The 26917-nt window shown below is 38.7% G+C and overlaps 1 protein-coding gene across 5 annotated transcripts; it reads left to right on the top strand.

Moving 5' to 3' along the window:
• The first annotated feature begins 259 nt into the window (after positions 1 to 259).
• On the top strand, positions 260 to 26917 carry st3gal1 (ST3 beta-galactoside alpha-2,3-sialyltransferase 1). 5 transcript variants are annotated; one of them, XM_026257843.1, is made up of 8 exons: positions 260 to 320; positions 9967 to 10273; positions 14585 to 14778; positions 14857 to 15036; positions 15135 to 15180; positions 15294 to 15413; positions 18837 to 18954; positions 26657 to 26917. In XM_026257843.1, exons 2-7 carry the CDS (start codon positions 9998 to 10000, stop codon positions 18930 to 18932), a joined length of 912 nt encoding a protein of 303 aa, XP_026113628.1. In that variant the 5' UTR covers positions 260 to 320; positions 9967 to 9997; the 3' UTR covers positions 18933 to 18954; positions 26657 to 26917. The 5 variants fall into 5 exon arrangements, with proteins under 5 accessions (XP_026113628.1, XP_026113626.1, XP_026113629.1 ...); XM_026257841.1 differs by lacking the exon at positions 26657 to 26917 and adding an exon at positions 19401 to 19526; XM_026257844.1 differs by lacking the exon at positions 26657 to 26917 and having other exon boundaries at positions 18837 to 19113.

The following is a 26917-nucleotide window of genomic DNA, read 5'->3' as shown; positions in this document are numbered from 1 at the left end:
GAATGATCCAAAGGGCATCTTGAGCTGGGAAAAACATCAAACTGTCTGTATATCAGTCACATAAACAATGTTTCTTATTTGATTTGTGATCTAGGCCTATAAGTAACACACAATATTAAATATTTCTAATTATTTTAATTATTATTATTATTTTTTTTTTTAAGAATTGATTCAAACATTTTAAACTCATCCTCGGATGAACAGCTGCTTACAATCATTACTAAATTGGTGTGATTGGTATTAAGGGAGACGTGTGACCAAACACCTAGAAATGTACCAGTTGTCAAGCCATCCAAATGCTCACAATGATCTGGAATTAGGTTAGTATATAATATCAGTACACATTCACAACATAAAGGGCAGGAAACTTATGTAGAAAAAAAAAAAAAAGAGTATGTAAAAAGATTGCTCAAAGATCTGCTGGATGTAAGTTGCCAATCAACAGATGAGGTATTTTCACTTGATGTACACTTGATGTTAATTTACTGTGGACCATTTCCACTATGTTCATGCTAGTTCCAGAAAAGAGTTGTAAGCTGCATTCACATTTATTCCAATAACGCTTATTCGAGTTCAGATTCATGCCAATCTTGAGATTTCAAAGGCCTTCAAAAAACTAACTGAGATGTAGCAGGCCTAAGACACAAAATGTGTATAATATAATTTTTTTTTGTTTTTCACTATATATTTATTTATTTATTACTGCTATAAAAACTAGCTGGCTTTGCTAACCAGCTAAATACATTGACCACTTGATTAGCATAAAAAAAGATTTAGATGATCAAAAACTATTGTGCTATGTTAAACCATTGTGCTATGTTAAGTGTAGACAAATAATAACTTGTGTTGATTGTCACATCATGATTAAAAAAAGTCAAAGGATTGTTCCTGACTTCTAAAATAAGTCTTAAATGCATCACAGTAAGTTGGTATGAACCACCAGTTGTTAAGGTAAAATGATTGTTCTATTACGAAGTTATATTTTAATGTGAGTTAACATCGGCCAAATAGTTTTAATATAAGGTAACATGCCACTGTGAAACATTCTGTTTGCTCTGTAAAGTAATCTTTGGTTAGGTTAGGCATAATGTACAAACTATTGCTTATTTATAAAATAACTATTTGAGATTAAGACATTTTGAGAAAACAATGTGGTTAAACTTTCAAAAGAAAAATAGCATTGTTCATCCTGCCATGTCATTCGGATTGATAGTAAAGGTGTGTCTGAAGGAATTTTTTCATCTTCCTAGTTCTGCAGCATTTCACCACAATCACTTCCTTTTCTTATGTATTGTGAAAGGTGTGGACAGAGTTTATGAGGAAATTAAGGTATCTGAGCATTCATCATATGACGCTGGTCTTTAGTAAGACCAATAAGAACTGAGTATCAAAGAGCTGATGTCAAGTGCTCTTATGTCACAATCAGAAAATAACAGCATAACTCTTTTCATCACTGAAAATGTTTACTGCATGTTGAAAATTCAACTTTGCTATCAATCAATAAATTGTTTTTAAATTATATTAAAACAGAACACAGCCAGATGCTGTATTTCACAATATCCTATCACAATTTTTTTTTTTTTACTGTAGTGAGGAAATTGCTACCGATTAATCCTTAGTCTGTGAATGGAGATGAGGCAATGGTTACGCTTGAGAATCGACCCAATTAATAATGTTTTCTCATATTTCAGAAGTCATATGTTGTGTGACTTCCATTGTCTGAAATGCCAAAGTGTCGACACTCCTGGTGTGTCGGTCAGGACACAATGAATGAGGAAACTGGAGCTTCTTTCCAAAGTGTATTTAAAATGTGTCTAAAAATAACAAAACATAGCAGCATAAGTAAAACAGGTTGACAAATAAATCAGACACTTAATCTAGAATAACAGCATTTTCATTATAATCTAAATAACTGCTGTAGTTTTCAATATGCAGAGGATGCAATTAGAGACAATATAATTATTGATCTGGTCCCACAAAATGGTTTCAGTATTAATCTATTAATAAATCCAGGTTCATTAAACTGTGCATCAATTCTCAAATAACATCATCAAAAGGTAGCAACACTGGTAAATCCTTACACAGTATCAAGACATAACCAATACTATGTAAACCGTAACATCAAACTCTGTATTTAGCAGAAATTACATATATCTTGTTTATCTATCAAACGTGAATCGTTACATGCATGTGTAAACTACAGTGTTAAATAATACACTTCAAACACATTTAGAAGATATGCAAACTGAAGAGAACTTACTTTATGGTCATGAACTAACACAACTAACCCCAAACGCAGACAAACAACCAAAATAACAGACAGGAAAAACTTGTGCGCAGCTGCCGTTCTCTCAGTAATCGTACAAGCAGTCATCAGGCAGCAAACTTGTACAATAATGCCTCCTACTGGATGTATCGGGAAATACGCTCTAAAAACTATCATAATAGGAGTCCCTTCAATAAAAGACCTAATTTCTCTAGGAGCCTTTCATACAGCTGCCCCCAAAAGTGCTGTGCAACTTTGCTCCTACTAAAAGGCGACTTAACTTAGGGTGAGTTGGCAGGATGGGTTCCGCTATCTGGCAGAGCTAGAAGGATCACCCAACCGTGCTACTGGTTGAGTGTAGACTTGCCCCTTTATATCCACATCAGGAGACCTAACATGTCCATCCAAACTGTGGTGCGTCCTGATGACACATCCAACAGGCCAAAGGGGCCTAGGCATCTGTGGATCTACAATCATCACAACCATTTTCTCTGTTAGATCTGGGAATGAGGACTGCCACTTTTGCCGTGTCTGGAGGCCTGGGAGATAGTTTCGGATAAACCTGGAACAGAAGTTATCTGCCAGGACTTGCGAATGCCTCCAGCGCCTGCGACTCAACAATTCGGGTAGACTCCGGGAATGTGGGGCTGCTGGAGGATTGAAATTAAATTGTATCCTCTGTCGAGCAAGCTGTTTCTGTAAGTCAGGAGCCATTTAAGCGAAGGCTTCTCTCAGCTCTCTTTCACCCCCTTTGAAGTTTTTTCCCCTGTCTGACCACAGTTCCACAATAGTTGGCTGTGAGCCATGCTGGTGCCGATGGATGGCTTCACGGCCACGAATAATCCAATAATGGCATCAGATTTCAGAGAACATACGCTCAGCTCCTGGATGATGAGGCTTACAATCAGAATGCTTAATCAGTAGACGGGTGACTGTATGATGAGTGTCTAATACAATGTGGTGTAAGGTACATTCTGCTATGGACTCAGCTCTCCTCAATCAACCTTCCACTCGGATTAAACCACTAAATCTGTCCAGCTCAGGAGCAAAGGTAAGAAGATTACTGTCAGCAGACACTGGCTTCCCTTTCTCCAAATGTAATTGGGAAAAGACTATTGCTGTACTCGCGTGAGAATAAAGATCTCAGCTTGATGATAATCGTTTGCATCGGGAAAGGAATCGGAGGTAGTTTACCTGAATTTCCTTAGCAGTGGCATCCAGGAATTCTTGCCAGGTGTGATAGTTCCAAACATCCAGTATACTGGATCGGGGTGGTACTGCAGTGGTACCGCAGAAGGCAGACTTCCGTATCTCTGTGGGGTCATCTGGCATTAATGGTCAGGTGGCTGGATCTTGGAGTAAAAAGGGAGGTCCTTGAGACTATTTATTCATCCCTGAAAGAACATTCAGTGGTCTGCCTCTTGTGAGGTCATCGGCAGGATTGCAGGCAGAATCCACATCGCGCCAAGAACAATTTCCTGTTAGTGCCTGGATTTCAGCTACTCTATTGCCAACACAAACTTTGTAATGGCAGGATTCCGAGTTCAGCCAGGTAAGGACAGTGGAGGAGTCTGTCCACAACACTGTGGTCTCAATCTGCAAGGTCAGTTCCCTCTGAAGCAATCTGGCTAACTGAACAGCCTCAAGAGCTCCACAAAGTTCCAACTGAAGGAATGGAATGAGAATGTTTGGGTACTACTCGGGATCGAGCTACCATGAAAGACAGGTACACTTGGCCTCTTTTGTCAGTGGTCCTCATGTATGCCACAGCTCCATATGCCTGTTCTGACGCATCTGAAAAGATGTGGACTCCATGTATGGCACCATCCTTCTCCACATCAGGAAGGACATAAGTCCTAGGGAGGGCGATGCTTGGTAGGTACTGAAGTTCATTCTCCCAGGTGCGCCATGACTGCAAGAGTTCAGGTAGTAAGTTTGGATCATCTCAACCCCGCTGCTTATTCTATAGCTGCCTAATGATGACCTTGGCTTGAGTAGTGTATGGCAAAAGAAGTCCGAGAGGGTCATATTGAGTGGTTAGGACCTTGTAGATGTTTCTGAGGGAGGGAGTCTTATACATGACAGGTTGGCTCTTGAATGACAGTCTATCAGTCTGCCAGTTCCAGTGTAGACCTAAGGTTGATTCTGATATGTTGGTCTTGTCTTGAGCTTCTGTGGGTAAGTGACTCTGGGAACATTGCTTGCCCACTGTCATATCTCAAATCCAGCTGTAGAAAGCATCTCTCTCAATCCGTCAACCAGGTACCTTGCCGCTTTAGGGGTGCTCAGACTCTGAATGCAATTGTCCACATGAAAAACATTTCTCTACTGATACCCTGATGGACTCATCAGCCACACTGTGCTCTGTCACATGGCACTGCAGAGCATAAGAGGCACAGCATGGACTGCATAAAGTACCAAATGGTAAAAACCTGCCATTCGAAAACTTTAGGTGGTTCCTCCACTTTCAGATCACGCCACAGGAAACATAGTAGGGGACGATCTTCAGGAATGAGGCGGACCTGATGGAACATCACCTTGATGTCACCACTTACTGCGACTGGATGCTCCCTAAATCTGAGGAGCACACTTAACAATGATGCACCCAGTGTAGGGCCAGGCAGCAGATACTGGTTGAGACTCTGCCCATGATATTGGTGGGAACAGTTGAAAACATGAGATTTCCCATTATGACTGACAATGTGGTGAGGTACATACCAACATTCCTCAGAGTCTGTTGTTTCTTTATTTACTTCCTGGACTGCTTGAGCTTCTCCATCTCTGCTCTGTAGATATCTGCTTTCATTGTATCCTTCAACAAACGTGACTGACTCCTTAGAGGCATGCAACTTGGGCATATCTTTCTGCCATAACAAGGGTGTTGCAAGTCGAAGAATGTCTTTGACTTCTGTGTGGATGGTCTTAGTTTTGAGTAACTTTAAAGCCTCCTGATCTTGTTTGTATCGAGTCATCTATTTCTCATCTCTGTGTGGAACAGCTTCTATCTGCCAGAGTCTTTGGACATTCTTAAAGAGCTCATCTTGAGGTGGAAGGACCAATGTCAGCGGGCATTGTTGGGAGGACTCAGGCCTCAGAATGATGCAGGGCCCTGGAGGGTCTATCCCAGGAGTGTGAGGACAGCAGCAGGTCCACCTGGAGAGCCTTATCTGACAGGTTCAATTGGGGTAATGAGATGGGGCTGATCTGACCCAATCAGAAGTGGAGGCTGAACCTCTTTAATTTGCAGGATGGGACGTCCATGTAAGTGGTGATACTACTTCTGCAGCTGATCCACAGGATAAGACTGTCATGACAAATTGAGGCGATCAGCAGTGAAGGCATGTTCAATTTTGTAAACATTTTTATGCTTGTGGGTTGAGGATACTTGAAAGGAGATGACCCATGAAGAACTTCAATGTCTTGTCGAACAGTATGCAAGGAGAGATCTTCAGGTGTACCCTTTATACCGAGGGGTTTGGCAGCAGTTGGGAGCAAGATGGCCCTCTCAGAGCTGTCATCCAGAAGTGCAAATGTATCTACAGTGCGCTCTTCATAATGAACATGGATGGGTACTACCTTAAGCATGACACGGTTACCAACCACTGGTTTGTCCAGGTAAAATCTGTCTGGAGAGGAATTGGTAAGGCAGGTTTTCTCAATACTAACTATATCCTCTTCGGAAGATCTGACGTTTACATTGTGTAGAGGTTGCAGGGCTTCTTCAGGTCACACTGAGCAGCGTGGGGAGTCCTGGCACAGCGCCAACAACGATTATTATCTTGAATCCAGTCTTTGGCCTGATCAGTGGTAAAATTAGCAAGTGTTGACTCAAATAATGCTCTGTGCTATCACAGAATAGGCAGAACAATTTAATTTCACTTGACTTGGTCCTTTGAGTATTACCCTTCTGAGGTGACAGGGAAGTTAAATTGTGAGCCTCTCCAAATCCATGAAGAACGGCTACAGTCCTTTTACTCTGTACAGGTTGGAAAGTCTGACGGTCTTGAACTCCTCGTGAGGTAATCTCAACATCAAATTCATGGCACCAAGCTTCATAGCGGAGCCAGTTTGAGGTCATGCAGAGTAGGTACAGTTCCAGGTTGCTGAAACGTGACGGCAGAACTCCGCTCGTTGCTCAGAAGGAAGTTTACTCCCCAGGCATGCAACATGTGACCCACGATTCAATTCAATGTCACCTTGAGGTCCTAAAGTCATTCAACAAACCCACCACAACTCTACCTGAAGAGCAAACTTCTGAAATGCAACAGTATCCCCACGCCTTACGTCAGGGGTTTCCAGAACACTGGCAGTTTTTCTCAATGCTAGTTGGTGGGGCTGACCAAACTTCTCATGGAGGGCCACCATGGTGTCAGTAAATGGGGTAGGTGAGTTCAGATAGGCATCTGCAATCAGCTTACCTTCATCCAACTTTAAATGATCCACCAGTATTTGTTACTTAAAGAGTTCAGTCCCATCTGGAGGAAGCAAATTCTCTAAAGCAATTCGAAGTCTGGCTAACTCGCTTGGATCTGGCCGGCTGAACTTGGGGATAGTAGGGGTAGGCCCTCTATAGACATACTCTGACCCTGAGGTGTGGGTAAAATGTGGTATACTGGATTCTGCTTTAACTGCAAGTGTTAGATGACTCGGCTGAGCTGGCATGGCTCCATATCAGGGAGAAGAAACTGGGTTTTGAGCCTGTGAAGGTTTCCGATATAAAGACTGTGCAGTTGAGGATAACAACTCTCTGAGGTCTTCAGGGGTTGGTGGCAGAGGTAGCACATCTGGATTATAATACTGAGGGAGCAGATATGCTTGGAAAGATTGAGACTTGGAGGCCTTGGAGTACCTCTGTACCTATCGTTGGTAGGTAGCTGTGCTGGGTTTTGATAACTTTAAAGTCTCGATACCCCTTCTCAGTTCTAACTTGGGCTCAGGCCAGGGTGGAAGCTCAGTCCATTCTTTATCATCAGCTGGTGTGGCCTGCTCTGTCTGATCTACGTGTTAGGAAGGATGGGATGGCAATCTGGGATCTGACCGCACTGGAGGACTATCGTGGCTTTTAGTTGGACTGAGCTCTGCTCTCAAGGCTTGAGCAACTTTAACTAGTTCTTTAAACTCCGAACTAACTGCTTTCAACTCCATGTCATCATGAAAGGCTTGGTGTGTCTGCAGCAGCTGTGCATTCTCTCTGCGAATGACTTGTAGTTCATTATAGTACTCGGGCTTAGGGTATCTGGGATGCTGGGCTGACATGAATGACTGAGGTAGGTTTTCCCTGTGCTCTGCAGAACTGAAGTTTGGTGATCTCAATCGAGGCCCTGTGTGAAGAGCAGAGGCTGACTGGACAGGTGTCAAATGGGCTGGTACCTCCCGGGGGGTGAGATCGTATGTTCGGTTACAGCTCTGCCACCTACATACTGCACTTCGAAGTCTTGGAGTCGTACTGGTGGATGTGTTTGGCATTTTGTTCTGGATGTTCCAACAATCTCCTCATCAGATTCCATGGTACCTGGGATGAACACTGCATCCACATCGAAGGACCAGTTGTTGGAGAAGAAAGCGACTGCTTTGGTTTTAACTATCAGCAGTATACACTCCTGGTGTGTCGGTCAGGACCCAATGAATGAGGAGACTGGAGCTTCTTTCCAAAGTGTATTTCAAATTAGTCTAAAAATAACAAAACATAACCGTAGAAGTAAAATGGGTTCAAAAATAAATCGGACCCCTCTTAATCGAGAATTACAGCACTTTCATTATAAAATTTAATATTTTATTTTCAGTGAATTTATTATACAAAATATTTAATTATTCCTTGGCTACTGGACTTGTGTGGTTGTCTGCATTCAAATGAAGCTTATTATGAATAAATGTTACATAAAGTGCAAAATATAAAATAGGCCTACAAGAAAACATTTTTATCCATCCTACAGTCTTGTACGGTGTGTCCATTTAACATTTCCCCCTAATATTTCATTATTATTATTATTATTATTCTTATCATTATTATTATTAGTAAATTATTGGTTATGTTTTATATTCATTTTTATTCTCTTTTTTTCAATCTCTTAACGTTCTGAATGCTTATGTAAATAATAGCCTTCTCTAAATGCTCAACATGCAAAGCAAGTTTTGATTTATGTAGACTGGAAGTTTTGCCGAAATGCGTTTTGAAATTTAATATTTCGTTTTATTTTGGCTAAATAATAGACCATTTAATTATAAGTAATTAAAATACTATAGTGTATTATAAATACTACAGTGTTTCGTTGAGGAATTAATCATTCACATAGTTTCAGTTTTTAAATGAAAACACAGCATGCTCATTTATCATCAAATCTCGTTAAAACTATATTGGCGTAATTGTCAGATAAAGGAGAATGTTGTGTAAAGTGTGTGTGTGTGTGTTTTTTTTTTGTTTTTTGTTTTTTCTCATAGTGAAAAGAGTTGCTTTAATGAACCCTGGATGGATAAGGACTGACCGTTTTTGCTAAGCTAATTTAAAAAAGTCCTAAGTAAACAAGTTACAGGTAGACTATTAAAATATAAAGAGGTTTTAGGTTCATCACAACCTGCTTCCTAACATGATGCTGTGCCTAATGTTTGAAAATGTAATTGGGAAAATTAAATTAAAATAATAGCCTATCACGGTTTTTAATACGCAGATAGCTAAAATCTTGTATGTAGCTTGGGGGACCCCATTGTCATAACATGACTATGCATGTTAAGCAATTTATCTGCCAAAGAATTGAGTGAGTGACCAAGAGGTGTGTACTTAAGAAACACCACCTCCTTTTTACACGTCAGATTGACACATTCTTGAAAGTTACCAGTATTGTTCCATAATTAAATTTCCAAACAATCAGGTAGGTTTATTTTGACTCATGTAAATGTTAATTACTTTAAGTTTAGTTTAAAAAGATACTTCTAAAGCATAGTTGATGGTTATTGTTTAATGGAACAGAGTTAACCTGGTCTATTTATTTATTTTTTATTAACATTAACAAAGATTACTAATTTACTAAAAAAACTAATTTAAGTGTAATGCAATAACCAATGTAAACCAATGTACCCTTATTGTAGAGTGTTTTATCAGTTGTAAATATAAAGGATTTTTAATATAGCTGAAGTGTCACGTGTCTAGTCTAGGAAAAATTATAGCACTTGTCATGGGTAAACAAATTATGAGAAACACCTTTTTTTCAGCATAGATTAATACTGGAACATGTATTGCTCATTTTTAGTTTGTTAATGCACTCAACAACGTCAAATAATGTTACCTCATTGTACTCTATTAGTTGTAAATATATATGATGTTTTAATGTATTAGCTACTGAAGGGTCAATCGCTCACAGAAATGTAGTTCTTGACTTTGATCAAATCTCTCGCAATTTTGTTTTGCAAGGTGTTTTTTTTTTTGTTTTTTTTTTTGAAGCAGATAAAAAAAACCTAATAATGTTAAAGGGTAATACAACAGGAAAAACGGCAGTCCTTATGGATTTAATATTCAACAAACACTTTCACCACTGGTGTTTCTTTATGTTCCAGACAATTTGTAATAGGTGACTTGCTCTTGCCTTGACATTTGTTTTAGACCAGGCAGACTCATGATGTTAGTAGTAATAGGAATATTAACATCAATCTAAATGCCACTGTTTTTCTTTCTCTCTCTCTCTCTCGTGTATTCATTTACTTTGTAGGATTTAAAGCCCTCTTCAACCAGTTGAAAATATGGTTCCTTTCACTAAACCCAGGTCCTCGTACATCAGAGCACTCTTCACATTTGTCTTCATCATCTTTCTTTTTATGCTGTTCCAAAACGCGATGATCTATACTTCCCTCAAAACTTCTGTTGATTCCACCAGCGGAGGTCTGTGCGCTTGTGATAAATGTGTCATGGATCTGAACGATACTGATTGGTTCTTCACACGGTTCAACCCCACGGTTCCATTTCTACTGAACAGAAGAAACGGTGTGTTGCGTTCCGACGTCTACAGATGGTGGACGGTACGTAAATTCAGTCCGGATCAAGGGTGGGGCAGACGGGTTAGTTTGATCACACACAGCCCAATTTAAGAGAGAGGAAAAAGTTAGGTAAGTACACATTTTTTCTCTCTCTCTCTCTCTCTCTCTCTCTCTCTCTCTCTCTCTCTCTCTCTCTCTCTCATATCACACACACTACAAATGTAATTATAACTATAGTTTTTAATATTTAAATGTATACATTTGAAATTCTTTGGCCTAATGGAAATTGGGAACCAATGTGTGTTTTCACTTAACGATTACATTCGATTAAACAGTCCTGATTATGTGGATGATCTAGGCTAAGCCTAATGACAGCAGACTAGTCATACAAGTTATATTTGATCTTTTCTGTATGCTGCGAGAATGCAAATGGGGCTAAGCACGCAAGCAAGGACCCATTAGTCATCTTATCAATGCTCCTTTTGCCTGCTTTAGTGTAAAAAAAAAAAAAATTGTTCAGTTCTTTTTCTCTAATATATCACCATGTACATCTCAATTATCAGCTACAAGATTTTTTTTCTCCAGCAACTCAATTTCCTTTTGCATAATATTTACTATGGTTTTAACCATGGTTGATGTTGAAAAACATAATTCTGACAATCTTGTATTCGTCTTATAACATCCCACCATTGACAAAGATTCACAATTAAGTTTCTTCATCTTCCAGTTACCCCCAAACACTTTAAAATTTCAGGAAAAAAAGCATTATGTAGTAATTTAACATAAAAATGCCACTAATAATTAGTTCTCAATGTTTTATTTAGAATAATCTTGTGATGGTCAGAAAAAACGTTTGGTGAAACACATGCATCCATTTATTCTATTGTTCCATATCTCTTTCATATAAAAACGATCCGGTCTTACACTTTCAACTATGTATATTGTCTTATACCTATATTTCTTGTTCTCCACGTGTCCAATAATTGAAATTCTCAGTGCGGCTTTTGACACTATTGATCATTGTACCTTACTTTCTTGCTTAAAGTCTGTCTGGTGTATCTGACTCTGCTCTGAGCTGGTTTAAGTCTTATCTCTCAGATCGCAAACAATTCATTGTGCTGGGTGGCTGCAGATCTGAGGTTGAAGTGGTAAAATATGGTGTACCTCGGTTCAATTTTAGGTCCTTTACTTTTTAGCCTTTATATTTTTCCTCTTGGCCAACTTTTGAGGTCTCTTGGACTTGATTTTCATTTTTATGCTGATGACACCCAGATATACATTCACTCAAATAAATTCTGATGTTAATGTGGCTGCTGCACATCTTTCTGACTGTATCACAGATATAAAAAATTGGATGTCTGCTATTTTCTATGTCTAAATAGTGATAATACAGAAGTGTTGCTTATTGGTTCCCCCTACCAGTTACGCAGAGTGAAACCTGTAACGCATCAAAAAAAAAAAAAAATGGGTGATAGGGTGTTCTCTTTAGTTGTCCAAAAGTTATGGAATTATCTGCCTGCCGATATTAGAAATGCACCATCCTTGAAAATGTTTAAATCCTTAGTCAAAACGTATTATTTTAAGGAAGCATTTGGGTGAAAGGGGATTTTCTGGGGTTGGTTAAAATATGTATTTTATGAGTTTACTATATGTTTTGGATACTTATTTTTAAATTGTTTTGGTTTGTAAAATTGTTTGTGATGCTTTATTTATACTGAGTTTATCATCCCTATTTTATCTATCTTAATTTTACTTATGTAAAGTGCTCTGAGAATTTACTTTTAAAAGAGCTATACAAAATAAAGTTTATTATTATTTCATGCTTCCAGTGTTAGCATAAATATGCCTTTCCTTCACATAACACTCTAAAAGACACCTCTAAATTTGGTTCTTCCAAAAACATGAACACCTGTCTTCTGTGAGACATTACATGTTTTAATGCTTTGTTTTTATAGCCGAGGGGTAGCATTTTTATTGCGCTAGCAAACTTTCCATAACATAAAATTCCTCCTACAATTTCCTCATTCGAAATAAATGGATTCACGTTAGATACAGTAACTTTAGTTGTTAGTGCAGCAAGTGGTGAAACAACAATAAATTCTCCACTTACCACAATTCCATTAGTTATCAGGCGGTTTACTTGAGCCTCTTCCTTAAAACCCACCACAGCTTTGTTCATACAAGAAGTCGATGGGTATGATAATATTTCTATCTCCTCTCCAACAGCCGTCAATTCATTCTCTACAGTCACGCCATCCTGATCCCAAACAAATCTAAACCCTAAACCAGTATCTCACATAAAACTATATTCTTCTTTAAAGTCAAAATTTGTTGTTTTAGAAAATGAAAAACAAAGTAAAAGTAAAAATGGATAGAAAAAACCCAACGGTCACCCTCTTCACGTGGGAACCCTCAGTCACCGAAACCTCCCATCAGAGAGAGAATCATAAACTTGCATCCAAACGCATTATCTTGGAAAGGTCACCTGCCTTGAATACACCATAGGGGCGCTTTCAGTCCAGCTCAAAGAGCTTAACTCGTTGTTTATAAAAAGTGGACATGTCAACACATCAAGTGTGCTGCTTATTCATTGGTCGCAGTAGCCTAGTTTGGTCAAAAATAGCAGATATAGCGATGCATGTACATCATCACATGTTTTGTTCTGCACAGGGTCAATTCTTGGATTTTTATTTTAGGGGGTTTCAGCCCCCAATGAGTGTGTGTGTGAGTATGTGTGTGTAAAAAAAAAAAAAAAAAATTATATATATATTGCCAAAGCTGTTCAGAGTGTGCTGTATAAAAGCATGTTAATAGAAAGTAGAGTGGAAGGAAAGGTTTTCCTCGGTTAGGGTGGTGTTAGCGCAGTGGATAAGACACACGTCTGTGGTGTGAGAGACCCGGGTTCGAATCCACTGTGAGACACCAATGTGTCCCTGAGCAAGACACTTAACCTCTAGTTGCTCCAGAGGCGTGCGACCTCTGACATATATAGCAATTGTAAGTCGCTTTGGATAAAAGCGTCAGCTAAATGAATAAATGTAAATGTTTTTTGTTTAGTGCAAGTTTTGTTATTTCATTTAGAAAACAATGCCATAGATTCTGGAGGAAGGGTGGAGAAGCTCATAGCCCAAAATTCTTGAAGTCCAGTGCTAAGTTTCCACAGTCTGTGATGATTTGGGGTGCAATGTAATCTGCTGGCGTTGGTCCATTTGTGTTTTTTGAGAACCAGTCACTGCACCCGTTTACTAATAAGTTTTGGAGCTCTTCATACTTCCTTCTGCTGACAAGCTTTTTGAAGATGCTGATTTCATTTTCCAGCAGGATTTGGCAACTGCCAACACAGCCAAAAGCACCAAAAGTTGGTTAATGACCAACTAAAAAGGTTGGTGTGCTTGACTAGCCAGCAAACTCACCAGACCTGAATCCCATAGTGATCTACGGGTTATTGTCGAGAAATGAGAAACGAGACCAAAAAAATTTAGATTAGCTGAAAGGCCACTGTCAAAGAAACCTGGGCTTCAATACCACCTAGGCAGTGCCGAATTGAGAATTAAAGCAAAAGGAGCCCCTACCAAGTACTGACTACATGTACAGTAAATGAACATACTTTCCAGAAGGCCAACAATTCACTAGAAATGTTTTATTTTTTATTATTGGTCTTATGAAGTATTCTAATTTGTTGAGATTAGGATTTGGTGGGGTTTTGTTAAACATGAGCCTAAATAATCAAAATGAAAATGTCAAAGACTAAAACTACTTCAGTCTGTGTCCACTGTATTAATTTAATACACGAGTTTCACAATTTGAGTTGAATTACTGAAGTGATTTTTTTTTTTCACGACATTCCAATTTATTGAAGCACCTGTGTGTGTGGGAAATATACACACAGAAATATATAAAAGATTCCAGTGAATAATAACTGCAATGTTTTTGCAGAAGGGGAATTTGTGATATTCAAACAGTTGGTGGCAGCACAGACCAACTTCTTTTTTTTTTTTTTTTTTTTTATAAACCTTCTCCTTGTGCTAAATGACATTTTCTTAGATCATTTTTACATTTTTGTGTGAATTTCTGCTTATGAAATGTTTCAATAACATTTGTTTACTTTGCTTAAAGGATATGATAAATCTGGAAAGTTCATTTAAAAGTGATTATTTTACCTTAAACAAAGATTTTAAGCTTGGCAGGAAACAAATTGTATTTCTGTAATTCTCTAATATTTCAGATTTTGTGGAATACTTTAGTTGCTAAACTAAGATTGCCTTTTTATATTTTTATCATTTAATTTTAAAATGTTTTCCTGAATCCTCTTCTGAAGTCTCAACCTGATCAGGTGTTTTAACATTTGTATAGGGTCTGCAAACCGAGATCACTAAGGTTAACTTCACCGACGTGGTGGACACATTGTTTTCTCTCTTTCCTGATGAAGAGCACTACTCGGACGCCGGTCCAGATCGCTGCAGAACCTGTGCTGTGGTGGGAAACTCTGGGAACTTGCTGGGAACTCATTATGGGCCTCTCATAGATCTTCATGACCTTGTCATAAGGTAAGTTACTCTCAATTTTGAAGTCCTGACAATGTATACAGCCAAAGATGATTGTTAAAAATGTATTTTCATGCTCAGGATAAACAAGGGTCCAACAGAAGGTTATGAGAAGGATGTGGGCTCTAAGACCACTCACCGGATTCTCTACCCTGAAAGCGCTGTGGATCTAGACAACTCAACCCACCTTATTCTTCTGCCCTTTAAGATCAAAGACATGCGCTGGCTCATCAGTGCCTTCACCACTAAACACATCACACGGTGAGATTGTTTCCACAATATTCACTCACAGATTTAAGGGAAACAGGCCTTCAAACATTTTACAGCAATCATCTTAATGACTCTTTGTGTTTCTTTAGCACCTATTTTAGAGTGAGACCTACAGTAAACGCTAACAGAGACAAGGTGAGAATCATTTATCTATCAATCAATGTATAACACTGGAATTTCTGATCTACTTGGTTTTCCAGGAAGAAATGTACATGATTAAGTCAATAATTGTTTTGATTGTCTGTAAGGTGATGATCATCCATCCTGAATTCATTAAATATGTCTATGAGAGCTGGCTGCAGAAACATGGCAAATACCCATCAAGTGGATTCATTACACTGATATTCGCTCTGCACATCTGTGATCAGGTAAAAGTTTTTTCCTTTTCTAAGCAGTATTTTCACCATCATTACTCAAGTGTTTATGGTCCTTCACAAATCATTCTAATATGCAAACCTTTGAAAGCTGTTGTATTTGGAATGCATTATTATAAATAGTCAGATGCAGCCTTTATGTGCTTTAAGCAACAGACAGCCAATGAACGAATAGTGCACGTCTTACAGTAGGTGTGACGTCAATGGATTTGCATAATAGACTACCGTGGACTGTCTTGACTTGTTTGCTCTTTGTTATTTATGACATGACATTGCATTTCAAGCACTAATGAACTGGTTTGTCTATCTCTCACATAGGTCAATGTTTTTGGGTTTGGAGCTAAAAGTGACGGGACGTGGCATCATTATTTTGACAGAAGCTTGACTCACTTTAGCAGAGGCAGTCACGGTGGAGACTTTGAAAATAAGACCATGAATGAGCTTCTTTTGTTGAACAAGATTTCTATACATAAAGGGTGGTAATAACCATTTTCTCATTGTGTCCCTGGAACAGGCTTTTAATGAAACCCTTTTGAAAAGCCTACATTTTCAAAGCAGAATTATTTGTGAATATTTATGTATTTATTCACCTGGTATATAACCAAGAAAAATAAGACATTATTATTTCTAATAGCATATTGTCCTAATGGGGAATGTGGAACAATAAAGATTAAATTAAACCGATTAAACTGAGGCAAATGTACAAAAATGAATGGTATGCAAACAATGCTTTCACAAAGAAAACTAAATGTATACTTTAATAGTATTGTGTACAGTTGTGCATTTAAGTTAAATACTAAAGTCATTTTCACATTGAACATCAACTGCAATCTTATCAAATTTCACATTATCACATGACTAAATATTCTCACGTGACACTTACATTACATCTCTGTATTTATATGAAAATGCGAAGTCTTGGTTATTCACACTGAAGTAAGAGTATTTCAAAATTGGTGTGAATACTGTGAACATAACCCATGCAAATGCAAGAAACAATTATGGGTCTTACGCAAGTGCAAAGAAGGCAAAAAAGCTCTCAGACAAAACCATGACAGCTACACAAAGGGTCGCTGTCGTCATAAATATTTGTCTGTGCAGAATTCTTTGCCTTGCATTTGTCGAAGTAATAAATTACACAGTAACTTACGATGTATGCATCCTTGTCTACTGCAATACATTGTTTATTTAATTTTCTTTTTCAGGTTGCACTTAAAGCTTTTTTGTTTTGTTGCAATGACTTTTGAACATAAAAGATCGGTGACGTGTGTTTCTGTATCGTGACCACTAGTATTCATGTGTATTCTGAACCCTGTACCTCATTGCACCGCATCAGTGAGAGATTTCGAACGCCTCCCTAAACACTGAGGCAACACGTGTTTGCTCTGCTTTATTCTATAAATTTAATGATTCAAGAATAGAAAATGGTCAAGAAGAAAAGTCTGGATTTGCATAACTGGTGTGCCTGCCTTTATAGTGAACCTAAAATGTCGAAACATTTTGGCCAAGTGCAAAAACATAAAACAAATGACACCAAATGCTGTCTTTAACTTGGGTTAGTAGCTAATCCAACCTCTGTGAACATACTAAAATAACGGAATAGGCTATATGAGACCGCAAGCAAACTGTTAATTTTGCCCTATATAGTCCCCTAAAAGACTTGGTGTTCCATCCTCCAGCTGTCTTTCCTGATTACAAAGTTAAAGACATTATATAGCACACTTACTAAAATTAGGCCTATGGTGGTCAATAAAATTCAAAATGCGTAGAACTATCAGTCAGATGTTATTTTCATTACATTCTGACTCCAGCATATGTGAAATGTTCTTCTGTAAATGAGGTGTGCCACACACATTTTTTACTGATTATAAATATTGACTACTTAAATGTGTAAGCTGACCACCTGTCACAGGATTAAAATTTTTTTTTTTAATAGAAAGTTATTTAGACTCTTCTCATATTTGAAGGCTATTAAAACGTTAATGTCCATTTTTATAATTCTGTTTAAAATAATTATAATTAACTATGGTTGTAACTTAAAGATAATTGTGCAACTTACATGTTTGCATACTTAAAAGAATTCAGTTGAGTGTTTATCATCCTTTTTAATAATAAATAGTATTTAAATGTTTGTTTGGGTTAAGTTGTTAGACCTAATTGTAACATTATAACGTAAAAGGGCTTCCTATAGCTTTAAGCATAAGCTGAGGTGGATTATTAATAAGAAAATTTTTACTATAACAATGTATTTAGAAAAAAATGCATACATGTATAATATTTGACTAATGGGGTGGTATGCTACATTTATATACAAAAAAAGTGCAGTATTCCACTGTATTGCATAGATGGGTATAGCATAACTGAATAAGCCAAATACATGTCTTCATGATCTCACACACACACCTGTTTACTGTTCACCCACAAAATGTAACTTTTTGTATTTCTAGTACAACCTTCTTTACTTATCTGAAGTATCCAAAGTTTGCCACATGCGCTGGAAAATACATTTTCACACACACACACACACACACACACACACACACACACACACACACACACACACACACACACACACGCACAGAGAATTCACTCCAGTAATCTACAATAGAGAGTCATTTAGCTAAGTGATTCATGCAGGAAACCTTTTTTTTTTTGTCATTCCTGACAAATTATCAGTGCTTAGGTGGCCACTCATTTCATACTAGTGACGTGACATTCAGGTATGGTGACCCATACTCCACATACTCAGAATTCATGCTCTGCATTTAACCCATCCGAAGTGCAAGGACACAATAGCAGTGAACACACACACACACTGTGAACACACACCCGGAGCAGTGGGCAGCCATTTATGCTGCGGCGCCCGGGGAGCAGTTGGGAGTTTGATGCCTTGCTCAAGGGGACATAAGTCGTGGTATTGAAGGTGGAGAGAGAACTGTACATGCACTCCCCCCACCTACAATTCCTGCCGGCCCAAGACTCAAACTCACAACCTTTCAATTGCGAGTCCGAGTCGCTAACTGTCTGGCCACGACTTCCCCACGTTTTATATACGAAGTATATAAAACAACTTTAAGAGAACGTTCTTCATGAAATATCTCAAAACTCATAATGAAAAGATGTGAAGAAAGAAATATATAAAAGATTCCAGTGAAGAATAACTGCAATGTTTTTGCAGAAGGGGAATTTGTGATATTTAAACAGTTGGTGGCAGCACATACCTTTTTTTTTGTTGATATTCATGACATTTTCTTAGATCTTTTTAAAATGTTGTGTGAATTTCTGCTTCTGAAATGTTTTAATAATATTTGTTTACTTTGCTCAAAGTATATGATAAATATGGAAAGAAATTAAGTTCATTTAGAAGTGATTTCACCGACGTGGTGGACACATTGTTTTCTCTCTTTCCTGATGAAGAGCACTACACAGACGCCAGTCCAGATCGCTGCAGAACCTGTGCTGTGGTGGGAAACTCTGGGAACCTGCTGGGAACTCATTATGGGCCTCTCATAGATCTTCATGAGCTTGTCATAAGGTAAGTTACTTTCAATTTTGAAGTCCTGACAATGTACTGTATACAGCCAAAGATGATCGTTAAAATTTATAAGCAGTATTTCCATCATCATTACTTCAGTGTTTGGTTTCTCATGATGCTTCACAAATCATTCTAATATGCTGATTGAAAATAAAAAAAGAAAAGAAAATCAATTATTGTTTACAGACTCAAAACTTTTGAAAGCTGTTGTATTTGGAATGCATTATTATAAATAGTCAGATGCAGCCTTTATGTGCTTTAAGCAACAGACAGCCAATGAACGAACAGTGCACGTCTTACAGTAGGTGTGGACATCAATGGATTTGCATAATAGACTACCGTGGACTGTCATGACTTGTTTGCTCTTTGTTATTAATGACATGACATTTCATTAGTGACATTGCATTTCAAGCACTAATTAACTGGTTTGTCTATCTCTCACATAGGTCAATGTTTTTGGGTTTGGAGCTACAAGTGACGGGACGTGGCATCATTATTTTGACAGAAGCTTGACTCACTTTAGCAGAGGCAGTCACGGTGGAGACTTTGAAAATAAGACCATGAATGAGCTTCTTTTGTTATACAAGATTTCTATACATAAAGGGTGTTAGTAACCATTTTCTCATTTTGTCCCTGGCACAGGGATAAAGAAAACTAAATGTATACTTTAATATGAACAGTTATGCATTTAAGTTAAATACTAAAGTAATTTTCACATTGAACATTACTTCTAATCTTATCAAATTTCACATTATCACATGACTAAATATTCTCACGTGACACTTACATTACATCTCTGTATTTATATGAAAATACGAAGTCTTGGTTATTCACACTGAAGTAAGAGTATTTCAAAATTGGTGTGAATACTGTGAACATAACCCATGCAAATGATTTGTCCCAATGCAAGAAACAATTATGGGTGTTACCCAAGTGCAAAGAAGGCAAAAAAGCTATCAGACAAAACAATGACAACTACAAAAATGGTAGCTGTCGTCATAAATATTTGTCTGTGCAGAATTCTTTGTCGTGCATTGTCTAAGTAATTAATTACACTTAATGTAATTTACTAGGTATGCATTCTTGTCTACAGCATGCATTATTTAATTTTTTTCAGGTTGCACCTAAAGCCTTTTTGTTTTGTTGCAATGACTTTTGAACATAAAAGATCGGTGACGTGTGTTTCTGTATCGTGACCACTAGTATTCATGAGTATTCTGAACCCTGTACCTCATTGCTCCGCATCAGTGAGAGATTTCGAACGCCTCCCTAAACACTGAGGCAACACGTGTATGGTCTGTGTTACACGCTTCTCGCGTACACCCCGGCCCAGAGTCCTCAAATAAAGAAGTATAGTGCTCATTATTTTTAAATTATTTTTGCCTTCTCTAGTTTCTGATTGGTTGAGCTGGGGAAACTAGGCTATAAAGTGAAAGGAGGCGGACCCTCTCATTCTCTCTCTGCCAGCACAGAGCCTTTCCTTTGCTCCCTATTTGCGCCAATCTTTTAAAACTTTTTTTGAATGAGAGGAACCATAATAAGGCTGTCAAAATTGCTCAAAAATGACGTTCAAATATTCCCTCTAAAAAATACACAATATTCAAACTATTCGAACATCTGGCTGCACATGTTGTCAGTGACGCGAATTACGTCAAAAACAGGACAAAATAATACAAAGAGACATAACTACTTGTATAGATAGTCTATTTAGGTTTAAACATATATGACAACGTATTACCTACACAAAAACAAGGAAATCAACTAATGACCAAGACTGCAGACCTCACGCTCTCTCACCCTCACGTTCTCTGTGCATAATGGTTTAAATGAACAAACAAATTTTTGTGCAATCAATTTAAGGTCGCGACTGTTGTCCCAAAGGCAGGCTTCATTCAGTGATTGAAACAAATATTATTAATATTAATTGAAATTTTACAGCATATAGAACTGACATTGAATGCTCCGAGCGAGCTGTGGTGTGGTTAACATGGAACTTTTCCTTGACGTGAAACGATAAATAATCAAACCTCTGATCCATTGCTTGGCAGAACTCCCCGAAGCCTGTCCCATCCGCGATACTGATTGGTCTCATATCCTTACAAGTGAACAAAATTATTTTATCTGTTATGGCCTCTTGTCGTGTTGCAGACAAAGAGCTTGCGGCGTGCGATACAAAGTAACGTTAAGTGTCAAGACGTGACTGTTTAGCTGGAGTTCCACACATTATGCCATGCTCATTTGGGTGCACATTTCTGAGATGTGATTGTGACCTCATGTTGCTAGTGGTCGAATGGTATGCTAACCGTATCTTAAATAGCTTGCATACAACTTTATCTCGCGGCTCAACAATTTTAGCTGTGGTCGAGTTGGGCTCTGCACCTGCTGGCATCTTCCATGAAGACGCGTCAACTTTCAGCAGTGATGCTGTGCCAGACAATGCGAGTCTCCTGTGAGGCTGTGACCTGTCCCTGAACCCTCAGGCGCGCTAGCGCGCCCACTCGCAAAGCAGACAACCACGCCTCTACTACCGCGGGCCTTTTTTTCCAATTTTTTTCTTATTCGCATATTTATTATTATTTATTTTTACCTTCGAAATTCATTTTTTTAAACCATTCGAATACATATTCGAATTTAGAATATTCGTTGACAGCCCTAAACCATAATAACATAACACCAGAAGATGTGAATACTGTGGGCAACAAGAGACAATAGAACACATAATGGTGCACTGTAAGAAATATGAGGGAAAAAGGTGGGAAATTATCCGAAACCTTAGAATGGAAAGAATACATTTTGATTTAAATTCTTAGAAAAAAACTCAAGAGATAAGAGCTATGGAATCGTTTTTTATTATCTTAGAATAATCAATATGATTGAGAAAATTTGAGTCTTAACTTCTTTTTTGTTGATTTTGTTGATTCGGTTTAGTTTTATTTTGTTTAGAATAAAATAAGTAGTAGACATTCAGATCCACACTCCATACCAGTTGTTGGCAGTAATGCACCTTTTTGTTGTGTGCCAACCGCCAAGAAAAACTCCAGAAAAGAAGAGGAACTGCAATAGGGCTTGGGCGCCAAGTTGCATTCTGGGACGTGGCGGCCATGTTGCCAGCTTCGCGAATGTAAACATACAGCCAGTTGAACGAGAAGAGCAGAGTTGGTAGAAAGAAAAAAAGATGTCAAAATCGCGAAAAGGTTGTGGGATTTATAGGGATACGCTAAATGGGGATGCCAGGGACCGGTATGTGGACAAAATCGGCTCTATTAACGGTTTGGATCCATATGAAATTCCCAACAAATAGTGGAGTACCGACGGAGACTTTTTGCCGCACGTTTGCATTACAGATATCTTCGGCTACCTTGTTTGTTTTGTGAGCGCCTACACTTCAGAATAGTTCTGAAGCTACAAGTTAAGTCTCATGTACAGTTCACAAATGGATGGGTTCAGGAGCTGCAAATCATAGAAAAGGAACAGCGGCAAAACAGTATCCAGTAATCCGGTAAGCTGTGCTCTAACGTTACCTAGCTGCTAGTTTAGTAACCGTTAGTGCTAACAACCATTCACACATGGACTTTTAACAATGTGTTTCAAAAGTGTAGTTAGTAGCTGTCCACCCTCCCGTTTTTCCGGTGTTCTCACGAATTTGAGCTGTTTTCCCGCTGTCTTCCCGTTTTAGTATTTTCCTGTAAAATATCCCGTTAGCCCCTCCATCAGACCTGTCAAGTCTCTGTGTTGTTGTCCTGTTGCTACTCCTTGTCCTTCCAGCGTAACAGATGTTTTCAAAAACATCGTTTTGATTACTTGAAGCAACCTTAGCGTGATGTTGGGCTTTTTAAGATAGCGTGGTTGTTTTGAGAGCACGATTTCACGCCAATCTGTAACTAAAGTCACGTTAGACCTAGCTTCACAAATTTCTTAACGTTAGTTAATGCAGCAGTTTTATAGTACGATTTTTTTCTGTCAGCAGAGGGATAGCAACAAAAAGATGAATGTTGAAATTTCCCGTATTTTGGATGAGTAACTCGAGAAATTTCCCTTATTTTCAATGTTGACTTAAGCTATATAAATTAATAATCAGATGTTATGGTCTCCGTAGTCGCCCCTCCAAGCAGGAAAGCGGTGTAAAGTTAATCCATTCTCATTTATTTTCCCCATGGCTCTTATGTGTTGCGCTATTATACCCCACAATACAGCAACGGTTGAAAATGGTTAAAATAGATTTTTAATTCATCAATTAAGACACATGGATGAGAGGGAGTATGTCTAAACACTGCGCAGTAGTCCGAGTGGCAGTAAAGGAAGCATTCAACGAAGTAATGTCGTCACGACGCCCAAGCCCTATTAGCCTTTTTCACATGCAACCGGAAACTACTTAATGCAGGGTAACCTTATTTCCTCTACAACATGGCGTGTTATTTCACTGCTTCTCTGAATGCTGCCGCGACTCTGATTCGAGAATGTTGAAAGAATAGTTGGATGACATTCAACAACTAAAGAAGCAAGGCTGAGCAAGGGCAATACATTCTTTACTGAGAAGTTATTCACAATTATCAAGGTAAGTTGACAGCTAGTTGGCGCTGGCATCTGCAACATTACAGATTTTCAGACTTCGGTTGCAGACTTTATCTATATTTCTTGCCTTTGCTGTTGTTTACGGCTTTCAATTAAAAGCATGTAATCACGTTCATCAACTTGAATGGATTCATTAGGTGCAGCTTCTACCACTGGCTGCTCCTGAACACGAATGTCCACTCCAAGTCGCAAGGCAGTTCTTTCAAAAGCTGACAGCCTTTGAGGGGGTACATGGAAATTAATTCCATGAAAAACGACTGGGAATGCAACCAACTTTCAGCCACGAACTTCCTGGAACGTAATCGACAGCGGTAAAATACTAACTACAGACATATGTGCTATCTCTCCGAACTACGAACGTAGACCCTTCCTCTCGTCTAATAGCGACGATCCATTTCTTTTTGTGGTCTTCATTTAAAGGAAACCCGTGAAAACTCAAATATGGTTGTTTTTGTTTAGAATTAGCGCATTGAAGGATGCTACAGCAACATTTACTCCTTGACTCGGCCATTGTTCCCGGAAGTAACTTTACCCTGCTTGACAAACGCCGGAAACACAAAACCTGGAAGTATGAAAAAAGGCTAATGACGTGATTGCCAAGGGGTTTTCCAGTTGTTGGGAATTCCGTGCTGCGCATTGTAAGCGGAAGCGTGTGCGTGTTGATGGACATATTTGTTGTGTTTTGGAGTATTTTTCTTATTATTTCTTCTGATACTCTTTACATAGCATTTTCGTGGGAAATACAAGTGAGTGAAGTGTTTTTTATTTTATTTATTTTTTTCATATCGGCCTTTTCTCCCCTGTTAGGCTAAAGGGGTGTTGTCCTTTTGGCCTTTTTTTTTTTTTTTTTTGTTGATTAGTGTTGCGGGGGAGTGGTTAGTGTTAGCTGCGAAAGCAGTTATCCCGGGAGCACGTCCGTAGGATATAGGGCGGTCGTCTATTTGGCCTCACAAACCTACTGGTTTTCAGTGCATAAAAACCCACCACAGAACCTGCATGAAAAGACTAGGGTTATAGTCAGACAATTGAAGTTTTGTAAGGCAGGTACAGGTAGAGGGTTGCATTGGTTTGCTTCGTGTTTATGCTATGCACTATTTTGAATCACCACTTCACTTCACAGTGCATTTGCCAAATAACAGTTCATTTATTGCATATTTTGGCTTCTGTGGTTACTTTAGTCCCTTCACATGGATTGGACTGCTCAGGATCTTGTGCAACGCCCCTGGCTATGGACATCGATTTTGATGTAAATAAATGCATTTGTTTAATCCCGCCTTCTTCTGACAGAGATGTTGACAGGTATTTTGTGCTGTTTGAGGGAGTTGCAACCACCTTAAAATGGCCTACAGAGGTTTGGCCTCTCCTTCTGCAGTGTGTATTTATGGGTAGGCATATGCTTCTCTTTTACCTGAGGCAAGTTTAGATTATGACCAGGTGAAGTCTGCAGTTCTAAGGTCTTATGAGTTGGTTCCTGAGGCTTGTAGGCAGAAGTTTCGATGTTATAAGAAAGCCGAGGGCCAAAGTTATGCTGAATTTGGTCACAAGAAAATTAAACTGTTTGATCGTTGGTGTTCTGCACAAGAGGTTAAGATCTTTGAGCAGCTTTGTGATTTTATTCTCATGGAGATTAAATTCTCTACCAGACAAAATTGCAACATACTTAAATGAACAAAAAGTCACTAATATGTCTGCTGCTGCTATATTAGCTGATGAATACGCTCTGATCCTCAAAGAGAGCTTTAAAAAGCTGCAGCGTGGTCCTGTTACGCACCCTCACTTTAGTGAGCATGTCAGTCCTAAAGACAGTACAACTAAGGTGAGGCCTGTGTGCACTTACTGTTGCGTGGCCATCAATGGCAACCAATAAACAGCTGTTTTCTGTTGAATGAAAATAAACCTAAGGCAGTCGCGCTAGTCAAAACATAAACATTACCACAGGCCCCTCAATCTGAACATATGGACTTGGAAATTTATTCTCATTTAATTACGAAATGTGAAGTCTCATTGCTTGACAGCTGCATAAAGGTCCCAGTAACAATTTTGCATGATACTGCTGCTCCTAGATCTATTATTCTTCAAAGTGTGTTGCCTCTTTCAGATAAAACCTCCTCAAGCTGCGGTGAGTTGGTGCAGGGTTTTGGAATTAAGTTTAATTTTCCTATTAAAGGAGTGGATTTTCTTTTGGGAAATGATTTGGCTGTAAATCTTGAAGTTACTACTGTGCTCTATGTCTCTGAAGGCCCTGATGAATTGCGGACTAAATATAGCACAGTGTTTCCTGTATGTGCTGTCACGCGTTCTATGGCTAAGGCTATTGTTTTAGAGCATGATAGTTTAGAGGGTAGTTTTATGATAGATCCTGAAATGGAGTCCAAGTTATCATCCAAGATTTGCCCCATGACGTGTCTTCCTCCTACAACCTCTGATACCATGGTGTCATGTGAAGGTAGCGTGCACAGGTCGCTAAATACTGTGCAAGAGCCAAAGGAGCAATTGGAGAGCTTTGGTGACCCGCGGGTGTCTCGGAAACATTTGATTTTAGAGCAGAAGCCTGATCCATCTCTCTCCTCTTTATTTGAATTAGTTGTTTCCTGAGGATGAGCTTGCAGATATGGCTTCAGGCTATTTTCTTAAAAATAATTTCCTGCTACGTAAGTGGACACCATCTTACACTGCCACACAGGACGATTTGAGTGATGTCACACAGGTTGTTGTTCCAACCCATTTTCGAAACGAAATACTAAGTCTGGCACATGACAAGCCTTTATCTAGACATCTACAGTTGTATCTTGCGCCATTTTTTTTGCCCAGGGTTAGACACTTTTTCAAATCTCTGTAAAGTCAAACCCACCCATTCCACCATACCCTTTATACCCTTTTCCAGCTGTTGATTCAACATTTGATCACGTTATAGTCGATTGTGTGGGTCCGTCACCCCGTCCTAAATCTGGTAACCAGTTCTTATTGACCATTATGTGTGCTTCAACATGCTTTCCTGAAGCTATACCTATGTGAAACATTACAGCACCTGCAGTTGTAAAGGCACTTGTTAAGTTTTTCTAAATATTTGGACTCCCCAAGTTAATTCAAACAGACCAGGGGACAAACTTTGTTTTGTGTGTTTGCACAGGTGGTCGATCAGCTGAACATCACCCACTGTTTTTCAAGCGCTTAACATCCGGAAAGTAAGGGTCCACTTGCAAGGTTTCATCAAACTTCTAAATCTATGCTTCGTGTCCATTGCGTCAAGCCTTCTGTCAGGTTAGTCATGGGAGGCAGAGGTAAGTGAATTCAACAGTTTTTTCAAGTGCATGATTAGTAGTAAGTAATTTCAGGTGTGGATACGTTGCAGATCACTCAGTGAGGGGCTCAAGGCAGTTGAGTAAGTCCA

The sequence above is a fragment of the Carassius auratus genome, unplaced genomic scaffold (assembly GCF_003368295.1).
Source record: "Carassius auratus strain Wakin unplaced genomic scaffold, ASM336829v1 scaf_tig00214519, whole genome shotgun sequence".
Lineage (NCBI taxonomy): Eukaryota > Metazoa > Chordata > Actinopteri > Cypriniformes > Cyprinidae > Carassius > Carassius auratus.
The sequence above is the reverse complement of the archived record's forward strand: the minus strand, read 5'-3'. Positions and strand labels throughout refer to the sequence as shown.

Bases quoted from the DNA above. Each gene is read 5' to 3' on its own strand.
- st3gal1 (XM_026257839.1), top strand. From the start codon at position 9,998: ATGGTTCCTTTCACTAAACCCAGGTCCTCGTACATCAGAGCACTCTTC. The intron at 10,274-14,584 runs GTACGTAAATTC...ACATTTGTATAG, and splicing joins ACGTCTACAGATGGTGGACG to GGTCTGCAAACCGAGATCAC. The intron at 15,037-15,134 runs GTGAGATTGTTT...GTGTTTCTTTAG, and splicing joins ACCACTAAACACATCACACG to CACCTATTTTAGAGTGAGAC.